The sequence below is a fragment of the Stegostoma tigrinum genome, chromosome 32, assembly GCF_030684315.1.
Source record: "Stegostoma tigrinum isolate sSteTig4 chromosome 32, sSteTig4.hap1, whole genome shotgun sequence".
In the NCBI taxonomy this organism is placed as follows: Eukaryota; Metazoa; Chordata; class Chondrichthyes; order Orectolobiformes; family Stegostomatidae; genus Stegostoma; species Stegostoma tigrinum.
In genome coordinates, this window is record NC_081385.1 from 38315200 (window position 1) to 38330872 (window position 15673).

At 41.0% G+C, this 15673-nt stretch overlaps 1 protein-coding gene across 3 annotated transcripts in view; it reads left to right on the forward strand.

The window, feature by feature from the left end:
- The window catches only part of aplp2 (amyloid beta (A4) precursor-like protein 2), a 233397-nt gene that overhangs the window by 192754 nt on the left and 24970 nt on the right, over positions 1 to 15673 (forward strand). For all 3 annotated transcript variants that reach the window (XM_048561995.1, XM_048561996.1, XM_048561997.1), the window contains 2 exons: positions 1073 to 1172; positions 14521 to 14676. In XM_048561995.1, the coding sequence (XP_048417952.1) occupies positions 1073 to 1172; positions 14521 to 14676 (256 nt within the window). The remainder of the gene's footprint in view (positions 1 to 1072; positions 1173 to 14520; positions 14677 to 15673) is intronic.

Here is a 15673-nt window from a genome sequence, read left to right on the forward strand (position 1 = left end):
TGAATAGTTTCAGATTTTCCAACAAATATTGTAAAATAACTCCAAGGTTGAATATGCTTTTTTTAAACAAAGTGTGGAAATATATAAAAACATTCGCAGAAGAAGGCCATTCTACCCATCATTTTGTTTTTGTATTAGCACTGGTTCTTTTGAGCATTTTAACTTGGTACTAATCTCCTGTCTTTTCCCCAGAAGTTTGCACATTATTTATATCTAGTTAATCATCCAGTGCCCACTTGAATGCCTCAAGCAAATCTGCCTTCCAGACCTGAACCCCTCATGACATGAAAAAAGTATTTTTGAACATCCCATTTGATACTTTAATACTTCAGTTCTGTGCCCTCTTGTCCTTGATCCTTTTATGAGCAGGAACAGTTTCTCATTATCTACTCTATTCAAACCTGTCATGATTTTGAAAATTTTTATCCAATCCGTTAAGCTTCCCCTCACCAAAGGGAATGCTCCCAGCCTCCAAGCTATTCTCATCCTGGAACCATTCTTGTAAACGTCTTCTGTGTACTGTCAACTGCATTCACATCCTTCTGTTAATGTGTACCCAGTACAAGCTCATAATTTCAGCTGAGGCATAGCAAGTGTCTTACGTAAGCTGAGCAGGAGCTCATTACGGTGATAAATGAAGATTTTATTCTTAGTACGTGTCAAAGACTTGCCATCAATATTGTATTTCAAGATGCAGAAACTACTGTATGATTAGACCAGATAGCAAGATTGAACACATTATAGTGAGACAAATAACATTTATCTTTGGTTGTACATGTTAAAGAGAAATTTTAGCTAGAACACCAGCAAATCTCTCCAACATTCGTGTCATTATCCAAAGATGACACTTCCCAGCATAGCAGTTACATCACTGGCATTTTGTTCTGGATTTGTCTCATACCCGAAGTGGAGTTTGAATCCAAGCTGTCTGCGTTAGAGAGAGTGAGCCAAGCACAGTGCAAGAAAAACAGAAACTGTCTAGTTGCTGTGATTGATTCTGTTTGGATTTCATTATTGTTAACATGTGCAAGGAAATCTCGAAAAGCTTAATACGATTGTCTTCCGCACCTAGGTGGTGACCCACCTACGTGTTATCGAGGAGCGGATGAACCAGAGCCTCTCTCTGCTTTACCAGGTGCCACTTGTTGCTGAGGAAATCCAAGATGAGATTGGTGGGTACAAGTCCTGCAAAATAATCAATTGCTTGTGTTTAATAGCGTAAGAATGATTACAATGTAGAAAAATATTTTGATTGTTCTCTGTATTGATGACAGATTCACACTGATGAACGAGGCCTGACACAATCTTAGTTGTTCCTTCTGGTTATTGCAGCACGTTTTATTAATTTGGAAATCACAAGAGGTGCTTCACTGAACTTGGAACTAATCCATCACTTTTTTATGGGCAGTCTTGAATCTTGACATTAAACTTCCATATTGAGTTGCTGTTTGCCAGTTCCTAACCAGAAACACCCCAGTTGATGAAGGGTCTAGGCCCGAAACGTCAGCTTTTGTGCTCCTGAGATGCTGCTTGGCCTGCTGTGTTCATCCAGCCTCACATTTTATTATCTTGGAAGCTCTCTGATGAAGGGTCTAGGCCCGAAACGTCAGCTTTTGTGCTCCTGAGATGCTGCTTGGCCTGCTGTGTTCATCCAGCCTCACATTTTATTATCTTGGAAGCTCTCTGATGAAGGGTCTAGGCCCGAAACGTCAGCTTTTGTGCTCCTGAGATGCTGCTTGGCCTGCTGTGTTCATCCAGCCTCACATTTTATTATCTTGACACCCCAGTTGATGTTTCCCTTTGTGGTTGGAAGTTTTATGACAACTTTAATGTATCTCTCAAGGTTCACCTGGTAAAACCCTGGGAGTTAGGCAAAGCCCCCTTTTCTCTGATAATGATGAATTTCAGCAAATTATAATAGGATGTTATATATCTGTATTGGGAAAATATCAAGGACTGCATACAATAAACAGTGAATCTTATATACATGGGTCTTTACGTATTACCATTTAATCGTATTCAGTTTCACACTAATTGAGTAAAATCCTGTTCTTGGTCAATAAGACCACTGTGTAACTCTGCTTTTTGGTTCTTTGCATCTTCAAGTCGATTAAGATTTGACCTGTACAAGATTCAAAAACTGAGGGTGTATGAAATATCTTTTCATATGCAGTTATTAAATTCATGCACATTCTTAACCTACATTTACATTGCAGCTTTGAAGCAACAAGAAACCAATCATTTTTACCATTTGAAAACTTGGGCCTGCTATTTCCTTTTAAGTTGTCCAGTTCCCCTCAAAGTTTGTTCTGATTCTGCTTCCCCATCCCTTTGAGGCAGAACATTCAACTGAATGTAACTCACTTGAAACAAATATCCAATTTTTTTGGTCCATCTTCTGAAATCTGTCTCCATAGGTTAGTGATTCTTTGGCCATTGGGAAGACTGGAATTACCTACTTTGAGCAGATAGGGAAATTTAATATCAATGTCAAAATTATAATGACTCTCATTGTTAGTGTCATTCTTGTAAATCAGCACTGTACCCTTTCAAAGGCCTTGACATACTTTTTAAAGTGTGATGCTATGCCAGAATTGGACTCAGTTTCTGAACATAATTTTTGTCATTTACTACAAATTATGTTGTAGAGAATAGCATAACAAGGATGCAAGCTGGAAAAAAAATAGGCTAAGTGGGCAAAAATCCAGCAGATAGAGTATAATGTGAGAAGTGTGAAGTTGTTCAATTTACCAGGAAGAATTAAAAAGCACTATTGTTTATATTGGAGCATAACTGCAGATTTCCCTTGTGCGGAGGCTTTGAAATGTTCTCGTGTATGATTCACAAAAAATTAATACATAGGTGCATGAAGTAATAAAGAAGGCGAATGGAATACTGTCTGTTAACATGAGGAATTGAATATAAAAGCAAAGATGTCATGCTTCAGTTACATGGGACAGCTCAAGTATTGTGTACACTTTTAGACTCATTATTTAGTGAAGGATTTACATGGAAGCAATTCAGAGGATACTTGATATGGACAAGTTGTCTTATCAGGAAAAGTTGAACAGGCTGGGCTTGTTTTCACTGGAATTTAGAAGAGTGAACAGTGATTTGATCAAAGTTTATAAGATTCCAAATGTTGATAGGATGGATATGGACAGGATGTCTATACCTCTGGATGTGTCCAGAACGAGAGAGCACTGTTTGGGGGTCACCCTTGGTCTGCGATAATGGTGAAATTTTTTTGAGTTGGGTAACTTTGGCATGTTTTACCTCAGAAGACAAGGAAAGCAGGGCGATTGAATATTCTTCAGGTGGAGACAGACAGATTGTTGTTGGGCAAGGGATACCCCCCAATAGTATCGGGCTTAGATGAGATTGTGGAACTGGGGACGCAAACAGATGAGCCCTGATCTTAAATAGTAGACGTAGCTTGAAAATTCTGCTCCTAGTCTTGTACATTCATTCATACATTCAGCAGTTTGATACAACAGTGGTTTTGTTGGCCATTTCAGAGGACATTTAAGAGCCAAACATACTGCAATGGATTTGGAGTGACATGTAGACCCAAGCTGAGGATTTCCTTCCCCAAGTAAACCAGATAGGTTGTACGTCATTCATCAGTGATTTTCACAGTCACCACTAGACTAACATTTGATTTGAGATTCATGATTTTGAATTCAGATTTCACCATCTGCAGTGTGATTCAAACATATGTCCCCAGTCCACTATTATTATATTATCTTCTCCCCATCCTCTAATACTGATGCTGAGACCCGTACTGATTTTCTTGAACTCTGTGCCTTTTTCACAGCTTTATAACATGAACTTTAGCTCAGAGTTTCATGTTGATTGCAGTTTTGTTACCTTGCATTTGTCTATATCAAATGTCATTTACAGGTGGTTCTTGACTTGCAAATTGTTGTACTTATGAGCGAGAACCCATAGGATTCATGATCTGGGGTGTGAGCATTCGTTCTTACTTGCGAACAGAAGAATAGAGAAGTGATGCTATTTAGTATCCACGTGGCACCATTTCATTTAAGCCCCATCCCAGCTTGGCTGAGTGCAACCTGACAGCACCATAAATGCGATGTCAGGCCAAAGGTTCTGGCCTCCTGTCCCGCCTCCAGTGTCATCCCCAAGGCTGACAAGAAAAGTGGCTATGCAGAGTTGCAGCAACGGCATGTTCTTTTCCCATACCAGCTCAGGCTACTATGAAGAACTCTCCTTCTCAAGCTTTTCCCTTGGCTGAGGCATGGTTATTCTTAGATTAAATCATCTTCAGTCGTCTCTCTCAAATGATAGAGCAAACCTGTGTCTGGTAAGACTGTAGCGATTTTGTCTTTGTTCCTTGACACCTTTTAGTTCATTATTTATTGTTTATTCTCTGGCCTTTCTTATCCTTCCCAGATGTACTACCCCATTCTCCTCTGAGTTAAATTCATTTACTGTTTTTCTGTCCAGTTCATCAATCTGTTGACAAATTTTGAAGTTTACAGTTTCCTTCCTCACTTTAAAGCACAGTCAATTTTTGGTTCAAGATTGCTTCTTGATTAATTAAATCTAAATCATTAATATAAGCTACGAAAAGCGAGGAAATTAATACTAAGCCCTATAGAACTCCTTGTGAAACCTGCTTTCTAGCCAATTAAAAAAGCCGATTTACCAATAACTTTTGTTTCCTGGAACTAATGTAAGTTTGGATGCAAGCTGCATGTTCCTGTTGATCCCTGAGTTTTCAATTTCCTGATCAGTTTGGTCTGGACGTTATCAAAACAAGTAGTTCTGTATTGTAGCCTCACCAGGTTGTAAAACTCTATGTATATGGCATTAATTCCACTATTCTGATTGACCCTTTTTGCTCCCTCCTCCAAAAATTCAGTATATTATTCAGACATGATTTCCTTTAACAAATTGTGCTGAGTTCAATGATGTTTTATCACACCCGTTAGAATTTTTTCCCATTTTCTCCCCAAATTATTCACCCGCTGTGGTAAAGCTGATAGGTCTGTAACTATTTTGGCTAACCTTTCCAACCTATTTTAATATGAGTCAGCCTCCAGTTTTCTAGCGTGTTTTCTTGCACGAAACTCGTACTCGGAAAATAATTTAAAATGTGATGGTGCCTGTCTGTTTTGTCCCTCGCTTCACATAACAGCCTGAGCTAATTTTGTGTGGTCCTAATGGTTTATCCCATTTGTTATTTCACAGTTCCCTGCGTTGAGTGAATAGTGAAGCAGACATAAGTTGAAACAGGTATAAAGTGTTCATTAAGGACTCTGTCAACCTGCTCTGTCTATGCACACAAGATACTTTTTCCATCTCCCATTGGCATCAGTTGAGCCCCACTATTCCTGAAGTTTGTTCTTTAAGGTACGCAGTCCTTCAATTTACCTGGCTTTCAGATCAAGTGTGATAGAAATCACAGACCAGGTTTCTGTATTGGACAATAATTATTATTTGTTAAAGGAATTCTACTACAGCTGCAGGTGAGATGATATAAACCATTGGCATATTACACAACTAACTAAAACTCTTATCCCCTTTTAAACTGCCCCTTGTACAGACAATCAAATAGGGAAAATAGATTTTTGGCAGAGGTTTTAAAAAAAACTGCAAAGTCAGTTCAATGGTCTTTACTTCCTGATGCGGATGTTGAGAGATTCCTACTTTGGCCAACCAGGCCCTTGAGGTTGATTTGTCTTTCCCAAGAACCTTCCAGAGATTTGTAAGAGGCACAGTGAGATTCACTTGCACAATGTCTCTGATATATCAATTCAAAAGTCACAGCTCACAGCAACATCTGCAGAAAAAGAAATTGATTTTCTTCCATTTTAAATTGAGCATTTTTTCCTGCAGAGAATACTCAGCTTTTGCTAGACAAAACAACTGCATGTACTGCAGTGTCTTTCTCTCTCCATGTCTGTGTCTCTGTACCTTGTTTTCAATTCTAATCTGCTCAGTTAGCTGGGAACCAATCAGTTTCATTTGTAAACAACTCCTTGGGTCCTAATCGTCTGCACATTTCAGGAATCTATAGCCACAAAAACAAACTAGCAACAGGTATCAGAGATAATGGGAACTGCAGATGCTGGAGATTCCAAGATAATAAAATGTGAGGCTGGATGAACACAGCAGGCCAAGCAGCATCTCAGGAGCACAAAAGCTGACGTTTCGGGCCTAGACCCTTCATCAGAGAGGGGGATGGGGGGAGGGAACTGGAATAAATAGGGAGAGGGGGGGGAGGCGGACCGAAGATGGAGAGTAAAGAAGATAGGTGGAGAAGGTGTGGGTGGGGAGGTAGGGAGGGGATAGGTCAGTCCAGGGAAGACGGACAGGTCAAGGAGGTGGGATGAGGTTAGTCGGTAGCTGGGGGTGCGGCTTGGGGTGGGAGGAAGGGATGGGTGAGAGGAAGAACCGGTTAGGGAGGCAGAGACAGGTTGGACTGGTTTTGGGATGCAGTGGGTGGGGGGGAAGAGCTGGGCTGGTTGTGTGGTGCAGTGGGGGGAGGGGATGAACTGGGCTGGTTACCGAAGATGGAGAGTAAAGAAGATAGGTGGAGAAGGTGTGGGTGGGGAGGTAGGGAGGGGATAGGTCAGTCCAGGGAAGACGGACAGGTACCGAAGATGGAGAGTAAAGAAGATAGGTGGAGAAGGTGTGGGTGGGGAGGTAGGGAGGGGATAGGTCAGTCCATGGGCCTCCTGCACTGCCACAATGATGCCACCCGAAGGTTGCAGGAACAGCAACTCATATTCCGCCTGGGAACCCTGCAGCCATATGGTATCAATGTGGACTTCACCAGTTTCAAAATCTCCCCTTCCCCCACTGCATCCCTAAACCAGCCCAGTTCATCCCCTCCCCCCACTGCACCACACAACCAGCCCAGCTCTTCCCCCCCCCACCCACTGCATCCCAAAACCAGTCCAACCTGTCTCTGCCTCCCTAACCGGTTCTTCCTCTCACCCATCCCTTCCTCCCACCCCAAGCCGCACCCCCAGCTACCTACTAACCTCATCCCACCTCCTTGACCTGTCCGTCTTCCCTGGACTGACCTATCCCCTCCCTACCTCCCCACCCACACCTTCTCCACCTATCTTCTTTACTCTCCATCTTCGGTCCGCCTCCCCCTCTCTCCCTATTTATTCCAGTTCCCTCCCCCCATCCCCCTCTCTGATGAAGGGTCTAGGCCCGAAACGTCAGCTTTTGTGCTCCTGAGATGCTGCTTGGCCTGCTGTGTTCATCCAGCCTCACATTTTATTATCTAGCAACAGGTATCAAATTCCTTGCTGTGAATTTTTGAGACTTTACTGATAAATCCCTTTATAGCAGTTTTCTCATTGCAGTCCAGTTTTTAAAGACACAGTCCTTGCATCTAATTAACGATTATTTCTTTATTTTCCCTTTTTATTCTTTTGCTTATGTATTCACAAAACAGCTTTCAATTTTTATGATTTTACTTGTCACTATCTTTTCATGCCCTCTCTTTATTCTTCTTTTTTGTCCTTTCATTCTTGCACTTTCTGTACTCATTTCTATACTTCCCGCTGTATTGAGCTCTTATGACAAAAGCCTTTCTTATCTTATCCAACAATATCCTCTTTGACATCCAGTGAGTGTTCCCCATCCTTTTTCTTGGGTGGGAATGTATTTTTCTGAACCCACTTTAGGTCCTTCTTGATTGTCTCCCAGTACTTAGACACTGATTTACAAACAGTTGTTTGGCTGTACAAAACTTGAGAATTGCTGATAAATGACAAAAATGTGTCACTTTTTCAGCATAACTTTGATATAACTTCAAGGAACAGTTTACAATTCACTTTTGATCAATAGTAACACAGTTTACTAGTATTTTATCGTGGGCTTGCTGCAGTGTTCTCATGAAGCTTGATACAAGTAAGAGTTTGGGGCAAGTCAGTCAGAGTTGTTAAAGTGTATCCTGAAGAGGTTTTTAAGCCAGTACGTAAAAGACTCTACTAAAAGTCCTGGACTTAATTTTAGGTCATGAAATCGGGCAGGTGAGTCAACTGTTAATGAGGGAGCATTTTGCACACTGATCTTCGCTTTGTTGGATTCAAGATTGTTAAGAAAGAACAAAGGCCTTCAATCTAAGTTCTAGACACAGAGAAAACTGGTTTTAATCAGATCAGATGTGGTTTGACCGGGGTGGACTGGGAGCAGATGCTTTTGTTATGGACTAGTCCAGATTCCCTCAAAATATGTTAAGAAGATAGCTGTGACCCTCACTTTTTCTTATTTTAAAGGTAAAAATAAGGTGCTGTATCCCAGATGCAATTTGATTGGTTAAACTACTTGATGCCAGCAAAGCACAATTTACTCGGAACAGTACAGTTAAAATGCAACATAATAAGGAAGAACTTGGAATATCAACTCGATTGGAAAATGTAACAGAATAATAAATACAATAACTATTACCAGTTAACTGTTTCAATATAGTAAATACCATAAACAACCCTTAGCAAAAAGGCAAATTCAGAAAAACAGATTGCCTCACATGTAACCCTATTAGCATGCACCAGCTCCCCAGGGGGGGGAAGAGAGAGAGAGAGATAGAAGCAGCCAAGAGGCTTTCACTGCCTTCCAATCCTGCTGAAACCCTGGCAATAATTGCCAGAAGCTTACTAAAAAAATTCCTGAATCTGTGAGAATTTGACCATATTCGCTCAGGCTGCTTCTCTTGTTCCAACTTTTTTTTTAAAAAAGAAGCCCAAGACCACACGAGTTGTTTATCTTCTCATAGCCTGTTCATCACCTGTTTCCCCAATTTCTCTCTCCAGGACAAAACGCATCTCTTAAAGCCACAGTAGCATCACAGCTAAATAAGTCCATGTCAGAGCAGTGGGGTGTTTTCACATTCAAGGAGGAAATGTCAATGCTGGGAGTTTCACCCAACCCAATTTACTTTTAAGTAGCCAGACCACTCAGAACCTTTCCCAGTCTATACTAATTTTTAAAATTGTACCAAAGACCTTTTCCCTGATCCTTATATCACATTGTCCCTCTCAACAGTGAATACTGACACAAAGTACTCATTTAGAACTTTACAAAAGTTACCCCTGTGGAAATTAATAGGCCATACTATTCCCCACTTTGTCCCTTTCCCTTAATTTACCTCTAAAACAACTTAGGATTTTCCTTTGTTTTAGCCTGCCACTATCATGTCCCCTTTTCTCACGTCCTCTCTTTTAAGCTCCCCTTGGACATGCCATGCTTCTCTAGGGCTACTGCTGTTTCGAGTCTTCAGTATGTGCCAGTGAAGTGAGGGAGGAAATAGCTGAGATGCTTGCAAACATTTTCAGGCCTATCTGGCCACAGGAGGGGTGCTGGACGATAGCTAAGGTGGTACTGTTATTCAGGGGATAAACAAGGAAATGATAGGGCAGTCAGTCTAACCTTGATAGTGGGAAGACTACTGGAAATAATTCTGACGGACAGAGTTAATCTGCATTTGGAGAGGCAGGGATTAGTCAAGAACATACAGCATGGTTTTGTTAAGGAGAAGTTATGTCTGACCAGCTTTCTGAATTTTTCAACGAGATGACCAGGTATGTAGATGAGGGTAATGTAGCCAACTTGAATTTAAGCAAGACCTTTGGTATTGTCCCACATGGGAGCCCAATATTAAAGGTAACAGTAAGTGGGATCTAAGCAAATTTGGCAGATTGATTCCACAGTTGGCCATTTTGCAGCAAGCAGAGGGTGATGGATAGCGGGCGTTTTCTGACAGTAAGTCTGTGTCCATTGGGTTCTGCAAGGATCGGTGTTGGCGCTTTTGCAGTTTGTGGTTTCTATAAACAGTGTGGATTTGAATGTAGAAATGTTGAGCAGTCACTTGGATGACATAAAAATTGGTCAGATAGTAAAGAGTGGAGAGGATAACCTTAGACTAAAAGGTGATAAAACAGGCTGGTCAATTGTGATGTAGTTGGGCAGGCCTAATGGCATAGATCATGGATGAGAAGGAACTGAAATACATGACCACCAATCCCTTGAAGTGGCGGCACAGATAGATAAAGTAGTTAAGAAGACATGCAAAGAGTTTAAGAGCTGTGTAGATCGTTGGTCAGGCCACAACTAGAGTTTTTTTCTTAATTTATTCATGGAATGACGCATAGCTGTCTAGGCCAGCATTTATTGCCTCTCCCTAATTGCCCAGTTAAGAATCAACCACTAGGCCAGAGCAGGTAATGATGTCAGTTTCCTTCCTAAAGGACCATTAGTGAGCCAGTTGGGTTGCTCTGACTATCAGCAATGATTTCATGGTCACCATTGGACTCTGTGTTTCCAGACTTCTTCTAAAATTTGAATTCTGACATCTGCCGTGGCAGGATTTGATTCCCAGTGTCCTGTGTTTTTCTGGGTCTCTGAATTACAATCCAGCAATAAAACCACGAGACTGTCACCTTCTGTTACATACAGTATAATGTGTAGTTCTGGAATCCATATTATAGAAGGGGTATAATTGCATTGCAGAAGGTGCAGGAGAAATTTACCAGGATGTTGCTTGGATTTTACTTATGAAGAGAGATTAGACTGACGAGAGTTATTTTCTTTGGAGTAGAGAGTGGAGGCAAGGACATGATTGAGATGTTTAAAATTGTGAGGCTTGGACAACATTGACAGGAAGGAACATTCCTGTTGGTGGAGAAATCATTGACTGGGAGCATAGATTTAATGTGAGGGGATGTGAGGAAAACATTTTTACCCAGATGATGGCAGGAATCTGGAACTCGCTGTCTGTAAGGGTGGTAAAGGCAGAAGCACTCAACATGTATTTAGATGTTAAGCCATACAAGGCTATGGGTCAAGTGCTGGTAACTTGGATTAGAGTAGTTAGATGGTTGTTTTTAACTGGCGGAAACTCATAGGCAGACCTCTGTGACTCCACATTGAGCTCTACTACTTCAGTGTATGACCTCTGTTCTCCATTTTGAATGCAAAGTTTTGGAATATTTGAGGGCTGTAATAGAATAATTCAGTGTACCAGGGGGTTGGAAGACTGACAAAATGACACCCTTGTTCTAAAAGGGAAGGAAGCAAAAAGTGGATATGTCTCGACTGATTAGCGTAACATCCATTGCTAGAAATATCTTGCAATCAATTATTGAGGAAGCAATAGCAGAACAGTTGGAAAATCAAAGAAGATTCAGCATAGCTTGTGAAAGGGAAATCATGTCTGATTAACTGATAAAAGTATATTGAGGAAACATCAATTGGCATGGGTCAACAGTGTGCACCTGCATCCACAGTCAACGCCACAGACACCAGATCAGACTCCTTGAGAGTGAACTCGTGGAAAGCGATTGGTCCGGATGAAGTCCCTGGCCATGCGCTCAGATCTTGCGCACACCAGCAGGTGGGAGTATTTGCAGACACCTTTACCCTTTCCTTACTACAAAATGCAATTCCCACCTCTTTCAAGAAGACCACTATCACCCTGGTGCCACAGAGAAATCAGGCAAGGTGCCTTAATGACTACTGTCCAGCAGTTCGGACATCCATTATTTTGAAGTGCTTTGAGACATTAGTAACGGCACACATCAACTCCAGTCTCCCAGATTGCTTTGTTCCACTACAATCCATTTACTGCAGCAATAGATCCACAGCAAACACCATCTCCTTGGCCCATATTCATCCCTAGTACATCTGGATAACAAGGACACCTATGTCAGACTCCTTTTTACTCAAAAATGAAAACTGAAATCGCTGGATAAACTTAACAATCCTGGCAGCATCTGTGGAGAGAAATCAAAGTTAATGTTTCAGGACCAGTGACCTTTCCTCAGAAGCAGATCCAATGAAATATCACTTGACCTGAAACATTAACTCTGATTTCTCTCCACAAATGCTGCCAGATCTGTTGAGCTTTTCTAGCAATTTCTGTTTTTGTTTCTTATTTACAACATCTGCAGTTCCTCTGTCATCTTATTTATTGACTTTAGCTCTGCCTTCAATACCATAATTCCAAACAAACTGATTTCCAACTCCGAGGCCTCGGACTCTGCTCCCCACTCTGCAAGCATATGCTTGACTTCCTGACCTGCAGACGACAATCAGTAAGGATAGGTAAAAATATGTGCCTCCATAGTAATCCTCAACACTGGTGTCCTGCAAGGCTGCGTACTCAGCCCCTTGCTATACCCACTATACACTCGTGACCATGTGGCCAAATTCAGCTCTAACTTCATTTACAAATTTGCTGAGGACACAACCATAGTGGATCACATCTCAAACAACAATACAGAGTACAGGAAAAAGATAGCCAGCTTAGTGGCTTGGTGTAAGGACAATCTCTCCCTCAATGTCAGCAAAACAAAGGAGCTGGGCAAAAACTTTTCCAGAAGCAGGATAGAGGACACAATGCTGTCTGCATCAATAGTGCAGAGGTGGAGGTGGTCAAGAGCTTCAGGTTCCTGGGAGTAAATATCATCAATAATCTGTCTTGGTCAAACCACGTCAACGCTGCAGTCAAGAAAACACACCAATGCCTCTGCCTCCTCAGAAGGCTAAGGAAATTCGGAAAATTATTTGTAGGTGCACCGTAGAAAGTATCCTATGCAGATGTATCACCGCTTGGTATGGCATCTGTTCTGCCCAAAATGGCAAGAAATTACAGAGACTTGTAAATGAAGCCTAGTCCATCACAAAAACCAGCTTCCCCCACTGTGTTAGGAAAGCAGCCAACATAATCAAAGACTCCTCCCACCCCGATTATACTCTGTTCAACCCTCTTCCATTGGGCAGAAGATACAAAAGTTTGAAAAATTGTACCAACAGATTCAAGGGCAGCCTCTTCTCCATTGTTATCAAATTTATGAATGGACCTCTCAAAATAGAATTGACCTTTCTCAGCACCTTTTCTGCAGTTGTAACATATATTTTGCATTCTGTTTTATTTCCCTGATGTACTTGTGAAACATATGATTTGTCTGGTTAGCACACTAAACAATACTCCGTCACATGTACTGAGATACAGTGAAATAATAAATCAAATCAAGAAGGGAACTAGTAGATATACTCAGACTTCCATAAGGCAAGATGAAAAAGTTAAATCGTATTTGAACCCGTGATGATGGAGTAGTATATTGGCATGGATTGAGAACTGGCTGATGAGCAGGAAACAACTAAGGGTTATCGGATTCTTTATCAGGTTGGCAAGCTGTAAACAGCAGGGTTCTGCAGGGATCAGTGCAGGGACCACAACTGTTAACAATATATATTAATGACGTGGAGGAAGGAAGTGAATGTACTGTCACCAAATTTGCAGATGACGTAAAAATAGGTGGAAAGTCATGTCGTGAGATGGATACTAACAGCACAGTATTCATAGGTTAAGTGGGCAAAATATTGGCAAATAGATTATCATGAGGAAAAATGTAAAGTTATTCATTTTGGAAGAACAATATTATTTAAATGGAGAAAAGCTGCAACTCAAAGGGACTTGCAGTTACTTGCGCATGAAACACACAAAGATAGCACATGGATGCAGCAGGCAATTGGGAAGGCTAATGGAATGTTGGCTCTTATTTCAAGGTAGTTGGAGTATAAGAGTTGGTAAGTCTAACTGCAACTATATAAAGTGCTGATGAAACCATATTTGGAGTAGTGTTTACAGTTTTGGTCTCCCTATGTAAGAAAATATATAATCTTGTTGGAAGCAGTACAGAAAAGGTTCACTAGTATTGGGGAATTGCTTTACGAGTTAAAGCTGGACAAGTTGCAACTCTATTCACTGGAGTTTAGAAGAATGAGAGGTAGCCTCATTGAAACACAGATTCTTAAGGGGCTTGACAGGGTAAATTCTGAGAGAATGTTTGCCCTCATGGAAGAGTCTTGAATCAGTAGGCATAGGCTCAGAATAAATTTAAGCATGCACTAAAGAAGAATTTCTTCTCTCACAAGGTTGAGTGTCTTTGGAAGTCCTTGACACTGAGCTGTGGGGCAGAGTCCTTGTGTACATTTAAAGCTGAGATGGATAGATTCTTGATTAGTGGGGGGAAGTCAAGAGTTACGGGAAAAGGCAGGAAAGAGGATATGAGCAATATCAGATCAGTCATGATCCTGTCGAAGGCAGAGTGAGCTAGAGGAGCCGAATGGCCTTCTCTTCCTGTTTCTTATAGTCTACGTTGTTTCTAATTTATGATCTGTACATACATTTTGACCTATTAGTTCTCAGTGAATTTACAAATGCTTGCTCATAGTAAGTAAATTGAATTGGCATCTAATCCAAGTCAGTAGCCTAACAATTCAGGACCAGAGAGCTCTAAGTGAGCAACATTGGATTCCTTGTTGCTTGAAAATAATGTATAGATGGTGAAGAGTCTTGGAGAAATGGTGTTGCTTGAGAAAAGTGTGCAGTAATTATCAACTGTATAATTGTGATTGTTTGCAACTTATTTGTAATTCAACAGTATATTGGTTTTGTGTAGATGGATTTATTTTGGGAGTTTGCTTTGTCTCATCAAAACATGACAATGTAAAATGCACTTTCCCTAGATGAGCTACTGCAGGAGCAACACTTCACTGTGGATCAGCTTGCTTCCAGCTCCGAAAGCCAAACTGCATTTGATTCTGTTGAGGCACCGTTTGTTGATGGCAAACCATTCCGGCCTATTCAGGTTAAGACAATGCCAGCTATTGCTGATGTCCAAGGTATGTGATGCTTAGAACAGAGAACACGAAATTATTTGGTCGTTGATCAAAATGATTAAGAAGTTGATTATTTTTGGTAAAACATAAATGAAGACATCTCACCTTTATAAGAGAAATTTTTCCCAAGTATGGTCAAGAATTTAGAGCGCTCGCTAAAGATACAGTTCACTTTATAGTTTAGATTAGAATTCTCAAGATAATGTGCAGATAGTGACAAAATTGGGGGCATAATGATCCAATCTGGAATGGAGAGAAGGGGGTATTTTGTGTATATATAATTATTTAAATATCTCAGTTTGCTTGTCATTTTGTGCTAGCCCTCATTGTCTGCCTGTCCCTTGCGCGCTCTCTTAACCAAGCTGCCCCTCCACATTCACACTGTTTACACTTTCTCTTTCCTCCCTCGTCACCCCAGTGCCCTCTTCTGGTTATGCCAACATTCTCATCCATTTTCAAATTACTCTGTTTAGCTTGAGTTTAATAATCGATCAGACTAAACCCTTCATTGATTCATTGTATTGCAGCTTGCATAAACTGAAAAGGTTAAATGAGGGATTTATGAGCCCAGTGTACATGTAACATTGAATGGATTGCCCGCTGGTATCCTTACTGACTCCCTGAATCTGGGGGGGTTACGTCCATGTCTCTCCAGCCAATGTCATCCTGGTCATTATTTTGTGTCCACTATAGGAATTATTTCCAACCTGCAAGTAAAAGAATCTGTAACTAAATTAAGGTATGATTTGTAAGCCTTTAAAAGCTGCAGGTCAAAGGTGATTAGCAACAGTGACAATTGTGTGGAAAAGAATCTTCTAAAGTTGGTTCAGCTGGCTCATTCGGTTCAATTTCCAAATTGTCTCTGACCTGCAACTCCTGATCAAGCAGCTCTGAGGGAAAAGAAGCACATTTCATTAAAGCAATAAAGAACTAATGTACTATGGGCTGGGTGGCTCTCTTTCTGGAGTTCTTTCTGACAACCTGTTGTTCTGTAGCTGAA